Source organism: Martes martes (assembly GCF_963455335.1).
Source record: "Martes martes genome assembly, chromosome: 14".
In the NCBI taxonomy this organism is placed as follows: Eukaryota; Metazoa; Chordata; class Mammalia; order Carnivora; family Mustelidae; genus Martes; species Martes martes.
In genome coordinates, this window is record NC_137902.1 from 30357337 (window position 1) to 30372052 (window position 14716).

At 56.8% G+C, this 14716-nt stretch overlaps 1 protein-coding gene across 1 annotated transcript in view; it reads left to right on the forward strand.

The window, feature by feature from the left end:
• RRP12 (ribosomal RNA processing 12 homolog) overlaps positions 1-14123 on the forward strand; it is a 30056-nt gene extending 15933 nt beyond the window's left edge. The window contains exons 16-34 of the mRNA XM_080822417.1: positions 693-757; positions 853-1015; positions 1437-1591; positions 1831-1898; positions 2458-2551; positions 3110-3268; positions 3381-3461; positions 3686-3791; positions 4002-4109; positions 4645-4802; positions 6185-6276; positions 6479-6640; positions 6765-6937; positions 7155-7292; positions 9705-9754; positions 11222-11294; positions 12818-12885; positions 13150-13232; positions 13598-14123. Of these exons, the coding sequence (XP_080678543.1) occupies positions 693-757; positions 853-1015; positions 1437-1591; positions 1831-1898; positions 2458-2551; positions 3110-3268; positions 3381-3461; positions 3686-3791; positions 4002-4109; positions 4645-4802; positions 6185-6276; positions 6479-6640; positions 6765-6937; positions 7155-7292; positions 9705-9754; positions 11222-11294; positions 12818-12885; positions 13150-13232; positions 13598-13700 (2099 nt within the window). The 3' untranslated portion in view covers positions 13701-14123. The remainder of the gene's footprint in view (positions 1-692; positions 758-852; positions 1016-1436; positions 1592-1830; positions 1899-2457; positions 2552-3109; positions 3269-3380; positions 3462-3685; positions 3792-4001; positions 4110-4644; positions 4803-6184; positions 6277-6478; positions 6641-6764; positions 6938-7154; positions 7293-9704; positions 9755-11221; positions 11295-12817; positions 12886-13149; positions 13233-13597) is intronic.
• The last annotated feature ends 593 nt before the right edge of the window (positions 14124-14716 follow it).

Genomic DNA, 14716 nt, shown 5'->3' on the forward strand with positions numbered 1-14716 from the left:
TTCCTCGTAAAAATCTGACACAACCTCCACATTCCTCAGTGGGGTTCTGGTGAACTTAGTTACGGTAAGTCCCGCTGTGGCCACGGTGTGGTCTTTGTGAAGAGAGGGAAACCTCACGCGGGAATGGGCATGTTTAGGAGACGGTGAGTTGAGCAGGTCACATTCAGATCTCAGTGGAGCCGCACCGCAGTGGGGTGACTGTGGGTAGTTGATTCAGCTCCTCCAGGTCTGCTCTTCAGTAGACTCTGGGTGATAGTTGCTGTGTGAGCGGGAAGCGCAGTCGTCACGGACGTGGCCAGCACACAGCCTCCCACTCAGAAACCTTACAGTCAAGTAAAACCAGGTTTCGGAACAGTATGTGCATCGTACAGGCCTGTTTATATTTTTCTAAAAGTGTGTGTGTAAAGAAACGTGAAGGAGTCAGTAGAGGTCGTGGCTACCCCTGGAAGGCTAAGATGTTGAGGAGACACCAGTGGGTCTCTGTTTTATGTAGATCTTTTAAATTTTTTTTTTATGTTTTATGTAGGTCTTTTAAATTTTTTTCGAATGAACAAGTATCATGTTTCAGTTTGTGGGGAGAGAGGAATCACCCACATTCCTGTTCTCATTACTGGGCTTTTGGTTTTGGTAAAAATGAGGCTCCTGGCCTGACGGGTACCCAGGGTCCCACTCTCTCCTTGTGTCACATACAGCAACGGATCTGGCCCAGGCGGGCAGGACAGTGGAGTCCAAGATCTACGATACGCTCCAGTGGCAGGTAAGGGATCAGCTGGGGGGGACATGAGTTGAATGGTGCGGGGGCCTGAGTGGCGGGACATCACTCTCCTTGACCGTCCCTCCTCAACCCCCCAGATCTGGACCCTCCTGCCTGGGTTCTGCACGAAGCCCACGGACGTGGCCGCCTCCTTCAAAGGCCTGGCGCGGACACTGGGCACGGCCATCAGTGAGCGCCCAGACCTGAGGATCACTGTGTGCCAAGCCCTGCGCACCCTCGTCACCAAGGGCTGTGAGGCGGGTATGTATGGGGAGGAGGGCAGTAGCAGTGGCCCGGGTCTCCAGGCCTGCTGTGCCTCACTGCCAGAGCCATAGCTAAGACTTTGCAAGGACCTGGGGCTTCTGTTGGGGACCCAAGGAGTTAGCAGGACACTGAAAGCTGCCCCTTTACTCTTTATTCCCACTGTGCTGACAGCTGCTGGGTGTTTTCCAGTTGGTGTAAGGGCTTTATCTTGTGTCTGGCTCTTGGCTGACCCACAGTACAGAGCCACGGAGGAGTGTAGAGTATGGGGGCACCTCTTGTCCCAGAGAAGCCCCAAATTTGTGGGCTCCAGGTCCTGTCATGAGCCCTCCAAAAGGTTGCCTCTGGGCCGCAGCCCTAACAGACTGTGAGGCGGGGCTGACTCCTGCCCCTCTTACACAAACTCTGGTCCTCCTGCCAGAGGCCGACCGTGTGGAGGTGAGCCGTTTTGCCAAGAACTTTCTGCCAATCCTCTTCAACCTATATGGACAACCTGTTGCAGCCGGGGACACCCCAGCCCCCCGCCGGGCTGTGCTGGAAACAGTCAAAACTTACCTGACCATTACAGACCCTCAGGTGAGCGCACTGGTGGAGGGGAGGGAGGAACGCTGTCAGGTGGGTGACTGTTGGGTTGGGTGTGTGAGAAAGGGCTCACCCACCAGGGTTCGCCTGGGCTCCACCACCTGGGGGACAGGGCACTGGATACCAGCGGCACCTGGGTCGAGGCTGTGTGGGGTGAAGTATGGGGAGGGGTGCAGTTCTCTGTGTTTCTCTCTTCACCAACTCCCTCTTTTTCATCCCCTTGCGGCTGCCAGTTGGTAAACAGCTTCCTGGAAAAGGCCAGCGAGAAGGTGCTGGACTCTGCTAGTTCTGACTTCACCAGGTAAAACACTTCACTTGACCTGGGACAGCCCAGGCGGCTAGAGCGTGTGTCGAGCAGAAGCCCTGTGGCTTCTCTCTGCTGTTATTTGGGAAGGTTTTGAGATACTGAATATCCCAGCTCGGCGATGAAGCCTGACTGGCTTCTCCTTCCCAGAGAAGCATTACAGCCTGTTGGGGAAGGATGTGGACCCTGGTGATACATGGCCCAGGTTCAAATCCCAGCTCCACTAATGACAAGCTCTGTGACCTTGGATAGGTTACTTGCCTGCTCTGTGCGCTCTTTGTCTTTATCTATGAAGATGGGCTTGATAATAGACCTGCACCAGGGTTATTGTGAGGACTGAAGGCTTAAATGCACATGAAGACCTTGGAACCACAGCTGGTTCCTTACGGCTAAACTGGCTTCGAGCTGTGATTGTTGTTCCCAGGCTCCTCTGTGGCCCCTGGTCCTCCTCACCCCGACTTCTCCCACCTCTGTGCCCAGTAGATAGAAGGCACTGATAGTCTGTGCCCTCCTCCAGCCTACCTTAAGCGCGTCCTTGGTCTTCTGCCCTGAGCAGATTGTCTGTGTTGGACCTGGTTGTGGCCTTGGCTCCCCACGCGGATGAAGCTGCCATCGGCAAGCTGTACTCCACCATCCGGCCCTACCTGGAGGTGAGCCGTGTGGGCTGGACTCCCACGGGACCACCCCTGGGGGAAGAGGGGCCTCCTTGGAAAAGTGGGACCTGACTTCTTGTCTGGACCATTCGGGCAGGCACAGAAGGCCAGGGCAGGGCCACCTAACTTCTGGAGAGTTGTTTTAGCGGGAGTGACAGAGCTCCTTTGTGATGCCAAAGAGTTAGGCAAAGAAGGGGAGAGTGGAGTGCTCCAGCCAGAAAGGGGAGCAGGCACACAGGCCTCAGTGCATGCTAGGCACTGCAGGGTCCTGCTGCTGGGTGAGCGTCACTGTGAGGCTTGTGAGTGGAGTGGAGTAGAGGCTGGTGGGCCTTCTCCCCCCGCAGCATCCCCCCCTGCCTGGCGTAGAGTTAGCCTCTCCTGCTTTGCCAGCCCTCCAGAGGCAGGCCTTGGTCCCGAATCCCCCCAGTGCTGGTCATAGTTAATGGTGGCTGTACTGTGACTGTCCTTGAACAGTGCAGGTGGGGGTGGATGGATGGATGGGGGACCCCAGAGTCCCCTCCCTCACCTATCCCTGTCCACCATATCCCTGCCCAGAGCAAGGCCCACGGAGTACAGAAGAAGGCCTACCGGGTGCTGGAGGAGGTGTGCGCCAGTTCCCAGGGCCCTGGGGCCCGCTTCGTGCAGAGCCACCTGGATGACCTGAAGGCGACCCTGCTGGACTCGCTGCGGGGCACCTCCTCACCTGCCAAGAGGGTGAGGCTTCCGAGGCACCCAGGCTCTGCCCACGGGAGGAGGGATGAGGCAGGGGACTTGGGGGGCATAGGTGGCATTGAGGGATCCTAACTCCTCTCACCCTGCCCTGCAGCCCCGTTTGAAGTGCCTCATACATATTGTGAAGAAGCTGTCCGCTGAACACGAGGAGTTCATCACTGCCCTCGTCCCAGAGGTGAGGGGTGCAGGCGGGGGGTGTACATGTGTTCTGAGGGACTCCTTGGAGTGTGGCTTCTGAGGACCTGTCAGGATTGGGGGAGAGCAGTACGGGGGTGAGGGGTGCCTCAGTTCTCTGCCTGGGAGCTTCGGCACCCCTGCCTGCCCCCTTCTGCCTCAGGCCACCAACTGGTCCCTTGGCGGGCAGCTCCGGAGCTCGTGTTTAAGGGATTGTCTGGGCAGGTGATCTTGTGCACCAAGGAGGTGTCGGTGGGGGCTCGGAAGAACGCTTTTGCCCTGCTGCTGGAGATGGGCCGTGCTTTCCTTCGGTTTGGCCCTAACCAAGAAGGTGAGGGGCTGGGGTATGTGCTCCACTCGCAAATCTTGGGGAGGTACCCCTCCAAACCACTAGCTAAAGACAAAAGGTGGGGAGAGCTGCCTGGCTCTGGAGCAGGCAGGCTGCTCCTCTCTGGGCGGAGTCCCATTCCTTGGGGGGCCCAAGGTGCAGCATGCGGAGTGGCTCTGCCTTTGTGTGACTGCCCTTGTCTCACCCTCCCAGAAGCCCTGCAGCGCTACCTCGTCCTGATCTACCCTGGCCTCGTGGGCGCTGTGACCATGGTCAGCTGCAGCATCCTGGCCCTGACCCACCTCCTGTTTGAGTTTAAAGGTGAATGCTGCTTCCTTGAAAGCCTGGGGTGCCCTCAGGATAGGAAAATGCCCAGAAGGTCAGGGCAAGGTCATTATCAGAATAAGGTAGCTATCACCTTCCTTCTTCGAGGGAGGAGAAAGAACCAAAGCCAAGCCTAGCTGCCTCTTGTCCCTGCTGCTGCCCGTGTCATCTTTCCTGTGTACCTGCAGTTGCCCTGTGTCCCGCTGTCAGAGGGGATCAGAGGCGGTCAGGCCCCTGGCCGGGTGTTGGTCCCAGTTCTGCCTCTTACCAACTATGGGAGACCTTGAGCAAGTTTATGGACCTCGTAGGACCTCAATTTCTTACCTCTAACGTGGGAGAGAAAAACATGACTTGATCACAGGTTGGCTGTATTCTATGCGGAGTGACTAGGACCGTGCCGGGTACGGGGACAGAAGTCCCCCAAATGTTAGTTCCAACTCATGTGACCTGACAGGGATCTTGGGTCTGGATGGGGTCCTGGGCGTCTCTGACGGTGGCCCTCTGGAACCCCCCACCCCCGCGGCCCCGCCAGGTCTCATGGGGACCAGCACGATCGAGCAGCTGCTGGAGAACGTGTGCTTGCTCTTGGCTTCCCGCACCCGTGATGTAGTCAAGTCGGCACTGGGCTTCATCAAGGTGGCAGTAGCGGTCATGAGTGTGGCGTGCCTGGCCAAACACGTGCCGCTGGTGGTAAGCGCCCCCTTCCCCTCAGTGGGTGGTAGCCTGGCCTCTGGCCTGCTGGCATGGACCGAGCAAGCCTTGAGGCCAGCAAGTTCCAGACGTGTGTTTAGCTATGAACCATCTCATGGAACAGGTCATGCAGGAGCCCTGGAAAGGACCAGTAGGGTAACGCATACCCGGTGGAAGTGAAGGAGGTGCATGGTGCCTGGCCGCCTCCTATGGCCCACCCCCTCCCCCTTCATAGAAACAAGGGCTCTGCAGGCTGCAGGCCAGGAGGCATGGCCACCCTTTGTTTTACAGATGGAGAGACTGAGGCCAGAGATTTCCCCAGGTCACATTGCTACTGAGAGTGGCCCTGGGACCAGAACACAAAGCTCAGAACTGACCCTCAGGGCTCTCCCCACTGTGGGGGGGCCCCTTATCTTGCTTTCTTTTTTGTGTGTTTGCATTCTGACCTTTTGGGTTCGAGGAAGCTCCTCTGGACAGTCAGGCTGACTGCAGAAGGGCCTGCAGAGCCCCCCGGGGTTGGGTCTCAGCCCCTCAGCTGGGCCCAGGGTGTGCCACCGGCTGGATCTCTCTGGCCCCTACGTCCACCGCCTCAGTGTTTCCCTTCCAGCTGGGTGGGGTCGCACCTCCGGGTCTCTCTTGCCTCTCTTCTTCGTATCTGGCCTTGGGTAAAGGAAAGAAAGGGAAGGTGGGGGTCAAGGTAACCTGTCCCTGCCCTCCCGAGCCTGCCGCCTTACTGGGGAGCAGAGATGAGAAGGGCAAGAGCAGTGATCTGTCATGGGGTGCCGACAGTTTATAAAAGCCTTTCAAAGGGTCATTGGGGCTCTGTGTCCCCAGCTCTGGGGACACTGCAGAGATCTGCCACCCATTCGTGGGTCCCAGCCAAGCCCGGCGAAGGTATGCGAATTGTCTCCTCGAGATGAACACGGGGTGGTGGAAGGGTTGTGTGGAACCTGGAGAAGCCTGGAGGTGTTGGGGCCCAGTGTGGGCCATGGCATCAGAGAGGCCTGGGTTGACTGCTGTCCCTGGCCACGGAGCAGCCACTTAACTCTCTGTGCCTCAGTTTCCTCGTCTATAAACTGGGGGTCATGATCGATCTGCCTCATGGGTTTCTAAGGATTCAGTGAGGTAATAAAGGAGAGATGCCAGACTCTTTGGAAGACTCGGAAGCTATAATCTCAGAAGGGTAGTCGTGGATTGTTACAGAGGAGGCTTAGGGGGAAGGTGGACGGCTGCCAGGTTGCGGAAATGCAGTTGGGTCAAGGGGTGGGCCAGGAACGGGGTTGCTGCGACCCTCACCCCTTTGTTGTGTGCCTGGTCTGTACCACAGTGAGAGGGCAGACAGGGTGGAGGGTGCCCCTGACCCTCGCCGCTCTGCCTGGCAGATGGAGGCTATCGGGAAGCTTTCAGACGACATGCGGCGGCACTTCCGCATGAAGCTTCGGAACCTGTTCACCAAGTTCATCCGCAAGTTTGGGTCTGTGTGCGGGACCCACGGGGGAGGGCCAGGGAGGAGTTGAGGGGTTTCCAGTCCCCGCAGGGAGCCTGCAGAGAGTGGACTGGGCGGGAGGGCTTGGGTCTGAGTCCCGCCCCTGTGGCCGCAGGGCTGGCGGAGCCCTCCTACTTTCAGAGAGCGCTCTGTGGCCCTTGCGCCTCGCCAGCCTCTCGCTGCCCTGCAGGTTTGAGCTGGTGAAGGGGCTGCTGCCCGAGGAGTACCACAAGGTCCTGGTGAACATTCGGAAGGCAGAGGCCCGCGCCAAGAGGCACCGTGCTCTGAGCCAGACTGCTGTGGAAGGGGAGCAGGAGGAGGAAGAGGAGTCTGCCCAGGGCAAAGGCGACAGGTAAGAAGACCCGTAGTGGGGTCCTGCGGACTGGGTCTTCCTCAGCCCACAGCCTGCCCAGCCCATGCTCAGCTGCCCCCGCCTCTCCTAGGAACACCCTGACTTGCCACTTCTCTGTCCTTAGCATCGAGGAGATTCTGGCCGACTCGGAGGAGGAGGAGGAGGAAGAAGAGGAAAGGAGCCAGGCCAAGGAGTGCCGGAGGCTGGCCCGACAGAGGAGCCGGGCGTGGCTGAAGGAGGGTGGTGGGGATGAGCCCCTCAACTTCCTGGACCCTAAGGTCGCCCAGCGAGTCCTCGGTAAGCAAGAAGTGACTGCATATGAGTCCAGAAAAGAGGCTCGCCTTGGTGCCCCATTCAGGGGTTAGGGGTGACATCCGCAGAAGCCGGTGGGCACCCCTCGCCACCACAGGCACACACCGTGTGCTGCAGGCACCCGTGTCGTTGGTTTGGAGGGGGCTGTGGGTGGCTTAGTACTGACCTGCCACCTCTTCACTGTCCAACTCTGCCACGCCAGCCACACAGCCTGGGCCTGGCCGGGCCAAGAAGAAGGACCACGGCTTCAAGGTGAGCGCCGATGGCCGCCTCATCATCCGGGAGGAGGACGAGGATGATGCTGCCACAGCCAGGATGGAGGAGGACGAAGGCACGAAAGGTGGGACCGTCGTCCATTCCGGGGACACAGTGCTGGCCTGGGCAGGGCTGCACTCTCTTGTTCATTCATTCCCTGCTTGTTCGTTCACTCACTCGTTCAGCGCCCACTTGCTGGGGGAGTGTAGGTAGCAGCAGAGACAAGGAGCTTGGAGCTAAGGCAACTTCCTCAAACTTTTTGAGTTTCTCAAACTTTTTTGACCACATTAAGAAATCTTTCTATTGCAAGCCAGCCGTTTATACGACACATACGTCATCCAGGCAGAACTTTCAAAACACCATACTTCCTCTTAAGCATGCGTGACGCACTGTTTTGGCTTCTATTTATTTTGTTCTGCTGCTTTCCTTCTCCTCTTCTCCCATTTTTTTCCTTTTCTCCTTCTTTTTTTTTTTAAGTTTTTTTTTTGTTGTTTTTGTTTTTGCCAGAGAGAGAGAGAGTACACACAAGCAGGCAGAGAGGCAGGCAGAGGCAGCGAGAGAAGCAGGCTCCCTGCCGAGCAAGGAACCCGATGCGGGACTCGATCCCAGGACCCTGGGATCATGACCTGAGCCGAAGGCAGCGGCTCAACCAACCAAGCCACCCAGGCGTCCCCTTCTTTTTTTTTTTTAAATGTGAATTTGGCTGAGGTCCGGAAGCTCATTGAGAGGTGGAGGACCCAGGCTCAGAGGCTGCTTCCTTCCCTACTGCATGGTCTCCTGCTGTCTGGGAGTGGCCCCGGTGAGAAGTCTCCATCCTGTGGAGTCTTTCCTGCTCCCCCTCCCCCGTGTCATCCGTTGGATCAGAAAGCCTGTCTTCGGACATTTATCTGCCTTCCTCTTTTTTTTTTTTTTTGTTTCCACTGTCCTGATCCCTGGGCGCTTGACTCACTGCAGCCTCCGAACCAGCGGTCTCATGGCACCCCCTACACCCGGCTTACCTGCTGTGTGACCGGGGACAATCACTAATTTCTCTGTGCTTTAATATCCTTATCCCAAAAGGGGCATCATACCAGTACCTACTTCAGATGGTTGTAGATAAAGTGGGTAGCCAGAACAGCCATGTCTGCATTTGGTGGACGGGTGACCACACTGGTTCTTGATCCGGTCCCGCTGCTGCCCCCTCTCACCGCTCTTAGGTTCCAGTCTCCTGGCTCCCTTCTTGCCCAGATGTCCTTGGTGCTGAGAACACCCTTCCCTTCTTCTCCTGTCTCCTCGCTCTTTAAGATCCAATCCGAGTGCTTTTCTGTGGCCCGTCCATGGTCCTCAGCCTTCAGCCTCGTCCCCCAGTGCTCCCGGCAAGCCCGGGTACCGCCCAGCATGGGGCATGTCGTCTGGCTTGTCTTGTGGTGTTATTTGCTTGTTGATTGACTTTGCTTGAGTGTGTCTCCCCCAGCGCCAGCTGGTCAAAATTTCATAGGGGAAAGTACAGGTAATATGAAACTTACCCCATGAACCATTTTTGAGCATGTAGACTGGTGCTTAGTACAGTCACGTTGTCTGGCAACCATCTCCACGACCCCTTTCAGCTACAAAACTGACACTCTTTGCCCATTAAACAGCCCCTGCTCCTGGCCCCCACCCCAGCCCCTGACAGTCCCCAATCCAGAAGCTGTCTGTAGTCATTTGAGTTGGAATCTAGGTGCCTCATGTAAGTGGAACGATGCACTGTCTGTCTGTGACCCTCATCTTTCTCTCATCCTGGTGTCTACAAGGCTCATTAGGCTGCAGCGTGTGCCCGAATTCCCTTTGTGCAAACCCTTGGCTCATTTTAATTGAGATGTTCGTTTTGTGTTGTTGAGTTGTGGGAGGCCTTCACACAGTGTGCACGTTAACCCTTTGTCACGTGTGTGATTTGAAAATACATTCTCCCCTTCACTCTGTAGAGTGCTTTTTCAGTCTTTTGTGTCCCCTGAGACACAGAAGTTCTAAAATTTTGTGATAGTCCATTTTATCTATTTTTACTTTGGTTGCCTGTGTATTTTCTTGGTTCATACTTCTTTGGCTCATTCCCTCACAGCGCTCAGCTCATAGAGAGCAAAAAAAAGAAAAAAAAAGAAAGGTTTCTCAAGTAGGAGAACGAGGCTGTTCTCCAGGCAGAGCGGGACATCTGTGGGGCTGGGGCGTGCCTGACTCCCCAGGAAAACCCTTAATGGCTAAGGGTTTTCTTAGGGTCTCAGAACAAGATGTGTTTTTCTTGGAAGTGGGATCACCACTTCCCTGAGGGGCTGTCGTCCCTGGGGCCTAGGATGGGAAAGATAAAGGGGCAGTCGGTGTTCAGGGGTCTTGTCTCACCCAGAAGGACGTGGGTTTTCTGGGGCTGGAGTTGCCAGCTCCGTCAGCCTGATGAGACGGGAGAAGGCAGGACGAGATGTGTGTGGGCTTTGGGCAAACGGGTGCTCCCTGCATGCTCAAAGGCCTTTCTTCCTTTTGGTTCCAGGGGAGGACGAAGAGATGGCTGACGTGATGGAAGACATGGGTGTCAGGAGTGTGAGTACTTCTGGTGGGCAGCTGTGCCCTCAGGGCAAAGCCTTGGGCTGACAGGTCCTCTGCCCGTCTTTCCCTAACTCCCCTCCCCCTCAGCTGCACACACACCCACCTGCCCTTTTTCCTGAATGCACAGCAGAGCCTTGCACGGTGCGTAGGGGGCAGTCCAGAGGGTGTGATGTGTGTTACAGGGCGCAGTGTAGTGGGTGACTGCTCTGGGGGGCGTGGGACGGGGCTCTGAAGGACCTGATGCTTCTGTGTGAGCTGAGCCGTCCAGCTGAAGGAAGACAGGTAGAGCCCTTTTTCTCTCCCCCGAGGGCACCGGCTGTGCAAGCCGCAAAGGCAACAGCTGGCCTGTGTGTTCCAAGGGACAGGTTCCTGCGTGGGACGGGGCAGCCACCACTGGGGAGTACACAGGGCCCCATGTCACCTCAACTAATCCTCACAGGTGACGGGGACCCTTATCATCCCCGTTTGCAGAGGGGGCTTGCAGAAAGTAAGTAGGTTACAGGGGTTGTTAGGTGCAGAGCAGGGATTCGAACCCTGGCCTTCCCATCTGAGCCCCAGAATTTAACCCCCTTGGTAACTCCCAGGGTGGAGTGCAGCCTTTCACCTGCCCCACCCAAACCAGGAAGGGTGATGTGGGCCCAACCCCTCACTGTCCTTCCCAAGCCCAGCAAACAGTACTTCTGGGGGTACTTTGAAGCAGTGTCTTTCTCTCTGTCCTCTCACATTGTGGCCAGCCCATCCAGCCTTCCTGGGTATCCCCCCTTGGGACAGGGGAGAGCCAGGGGATACAGTGTTAGTAGTGAAGATGCAGGTCCTGGGGTCCCGTTCCGGCTGTAGCCTGACCTTTCACACTCAGTTCGTCACCTGTAGATCTTGAAGAATGATCAGACTGGCTTGATGAGATTGGACGTGTCGAGCACATGAGTATAGCATCTGGTCATCTTCTCCCCAAATTACTGCTTTCGTTAATATCATTCACCACTGCCCTGTCTCTGGCCAGATGTCCGTCTTCCCACCAGGGCCCGACGAGCTGCCTTGTTACCAGAGCTTTGCACCCATGCAGAATTCTGTTTGGAGACCTGGGTGAAAACCAGACATAAAAGATCAGAGTTAGAGGGTCAGAGGGTAGCTGAGGGTTTGAGAGAGACCCCTGATGCAGGAGGCCCCCTCTGAACAGGAGCGTAAGCTTAGGTTAGGATATCCAGATGGGCACTTGGAGCCCTGGGACAGGAGTTCTGTGTGAAGCAGTCAGGGCCTGGGCTGGAACCTTGCTTCTGTGCTGTCTAGCTGTGTGATCTTAGTCCCTTACCCTCTCTGAGCCTCGGTGTGCTCGTCTGTAAGTGGAGGGTGGAGTGCTTGGCAGGGAACCTTTTCTGCTAACACAGGTTGCTTGCTCTTACTGGGAACGTTAATGAGGTGATCATATATCCTTGTTAATGAACGTCGCTCACCACTTTATAGAAGAAACACCAGAAGCTCAAGCATCAGAAGGAGGCTGATGATGAGGAGCTGGAGATGCCCCCTCAGTACCAAGGTGAGGCCTCCATGCTTCCCTCTTGGGACGCTGTGTTTCCTGTCCCCGGCATTAGATGGGGAGTTGCAGGCAGAGCTATGAGTTTGCATGGCCCCGTTGCAGTCAGTCAGCTCCGACAAAGATTGGCCAATATGTCACCCAGGACTCGGCTAGGGCCTGAGAGTGTCAGAGCTTGGGGGTCAGGAGGTCTATGCGTGGAACCCCCAGCCCTTCTGGGAGCCCCTGAGCCCCATCTCTGTCCCACCCATCTAGGCCTTCCGTGAGGCTTGCAGCACATCCCTTTTCCTGGGGGGTGTCTGCATCTCTTATCCAGCCCTGAGTTGGGCTGGGTTTGGGGAGACCACCTTAGCCTGGAAGGATGGAAGGTGGCAGCTGGGAGGGTCAGTATTGGGCCTGCCCAGGGGGTTCCTCTACTCATTTGTCTTTGGTCCCCTGAGCTGTTCGTTTCCCTGGAGCAGCTGCTAGAGATAACTTCGTGGCTGCCCACGGCCTGGGGCGGTCTCTGTTACTCACCTCTGCCCCCCTCCCCTGCGGGCAGCCCCTGGCCTTGAGTGCCCCCAGCAGAGTCCCTGCAGTGAATCTGGAGGGACAGGGGCTTCTGTGGCAAGTTCCCAGCCGCAGGAGTATGTTTGTCTTCAGAGTCTTCGGCATTCTGACCCAGCTAGAGAAGCCTCCTGGCTTCTTCCTCCTTGGCCTCCCAGGCCAGTGCCCAGTTTGTCGCCTCTGCTCTGAGATGCTGTGGTGTGGAACCGGCCCGTGTGGCACAGGCCCGGGGGCGGGACGGACAGCTGGTGCTCTGCTGTGAGGCTGACTTGGCCCAGTCCTGCTGCCTCTCTGAGCTTCCAGTTTCTCACCTGTGAAAGAAAAAGTGGGGTTCATTTGGATCATCTCAGAGAGTCCTCCTGAGTCGTCGTTGTAGGATTCTGCTCATGAGTGTGTTCAGATCCGGACTGGAAATGCCAGGTGACCTTGGAAGCACCTGGGTTTCTGTACCTGCAGTTCGCAAGTCTGTACAGCGGGACGAGAGCTGCCTTTCTCTGTCAGTGTCGGTGTGTAGCCCGAACGAGCTGAAGCCCGAAGTGCCTCGTTCTACAGATGAGGTTAAAAGCTCCAGAAACTCAGAGACTTGCTGAGATTTCAGCCGGTCGTGGTTCAACAGGGAGCTGGGTCTGGGTCTGACTTCAGAGCCTGTGTTCTTTCTCTAGAGCAGACAGAGCGGATTTGGCTTTGGAGACTGTGGGGTGGCTTATGTTAGCGGCGAAGGTGTGTGTTCTCAGACGTCGCTGGTCGGTCTCTGCAGCTTCAGGGCCACTGACGAGCCCACTGGTCTAAACCGTCAAGCCGCTGGACAATCTCTTCTCGAGGAAGGTCTTTGTCCTTGCTGGGTCGGGGACAGAGCCGACTGCTAGCCTTGATTTGTCTGCTCCCCGGCAGCTCTACAGAGAGAAGGTGCCCATTCCCTTTTCGTGGGAGGATGCTGCCCTGGTTTTGCCTGATTCATGGCCTCTGTGTTCTCCCTTTAGCTGGAGGCTCTGGCATCCACCGCCCTGTGGCCAAGAAGGCTATGCCTGGGGCCGAGTACAAGGCCAAGGTAAGAGCCATGGGTAGAGACAGAACCCCGGGGAAAGGGCGAGGGCAGCTGTGTGGGCCAGACTCAGGCCACGGCGACGGGCGCACTGAGGACCTGTAAGCATCTCAAGTCCGTGCCCTTGTTGGACACCACTGCAGGGATGTGAGAGCCCTTGGTGCCACCAAGGCACAGAGTGAAGGGGAGGACATGGGCCCTGTTAAGTCAGGAGCAGGGAGGAAGGGCAACCTTACGCTCCTGGCTGATTCTGTGTCTATGGCTGAGCAGAAAGCAAAGGGTGATGTGAAGAAGAAAGGTCGGCTCGACCCCTACGCCTACATCCCCCTCAACAAGACCAAGCTCAACCGCAGGTACGTGTTGGGTGGTGCAGGGTCGGCTGGGATGGTGGCTGCAGGGCTGGGAGCTCCGAGCTCCAAAGAGGGGAGGGCCTCATTCTCAGTAAACTCTTCAACTTAATGGCTAAGTGTTTCCCAGTTTTTTAATTTGGACTTTCTAACGTGTACCTTCACACCATTGGCACACACGTGTGTTGCTGACTTGAACTGCTCTTTCAAGCAGGGGAGCGCCCGTCTATCCAGACCACGTGCTGTCCACTGCCAGGCAGCACCCTTTCCCCCTGTTCCTCTTAATGCTGGGGGAGCCACCTTTCAGCATTACGGTGAGGGAGACCGCCTGTTTTCAGGGAGACGTGACCTTTCTGTTCCTTTCCCTGCAGGAAGAAGGTGAAGCTGCAGGGGCAGTTCAAAGGCCTGGTGAGAGCTGCCCAGCGGGGATCCCAGGTGGGACACAAACTCCGCAGGAAGGATCGTCGGCCCTGAAGCCCCGGGGCCCCCAGAGCTGCTCTGTGACCCCGCCTAAGGTCCCTCTGCAGCTCTTGAGCTGCTTTGACATCAGCTCCAGATGCTCGAGGTTCTGGCACAGCCTGGACTCAGAATGACTTATTAGATGGGGCTTGGCTTCCAGAGAGGCACCCAGGATTTTGGAAGCTCCAAAGTGGAGTCGCCCTTCAGAGATGTCCCTAAGGCCTAGGGATGGGAATGTGGCCTAGGGAAACTGGCCTCTTTGGAGGCAGTGAGGCCGCTGTGCTTCCTGCGCAGAGTGACCATGTGCGCCAGAGCAGAGCTTCCGTTTCTTCCAGCCGCTTGTAGCCATGTAGCGCTTATCCTGGCTGTGGTCTGGGCGTGTAAGATTTGCTGTGACCAGGTGTAGAATAAACGGGCACCACCATGTGTTATCCTTGGAAGCACTGTGCTTTATCACTTGCGCCTCCGGGGCCAAGAACCATGTCCAGCTGTTGGCAACAGTAGCTTGACCGCTTCTTGGCCGGTCCTGGCATCCGGTCTCAGGCACTGCAGGTAGCCCTGGGTCAGGCCTTAGGACTTGCCCAGGGACACTCACCTGTGTCAGGAGGTCTCCCCGGCTTCACTGTACAGCTCCAGTCAGAAGGTGACATTTGGAGGTGCGGGAGGCACGGGAGTGCTCTAGAGCCAGTCTGTGGAGCGGCCAAGAGTTGCTTAGAGCCATGGCACTGGCTGCTCCAGGCCACCCCGCACACAGCTTTCTCCCGGCAGCTTTGTTCCCTGATTCACTGAAGTGTTTACCGAGCCCCTCCGAGTGCCGAGCACAGCAGGATCTCCTGCCTCCCTGATCATCATGTCCTGGTTTCCCCGGCAGGTAGACAAGTTGTGCAAAGAGCAGCATGCTTTGTTGGTCTGGAGTCGAGGGAATAGTAGTGCTGACCTCCCATTGCCCCTGAAGTCACTTTATCAGCCAGGGGACCCCTGTGTGTGTTTTCCTAACGGGCATCAAGAAGCAAGGAACCCTGGGGCTTTTC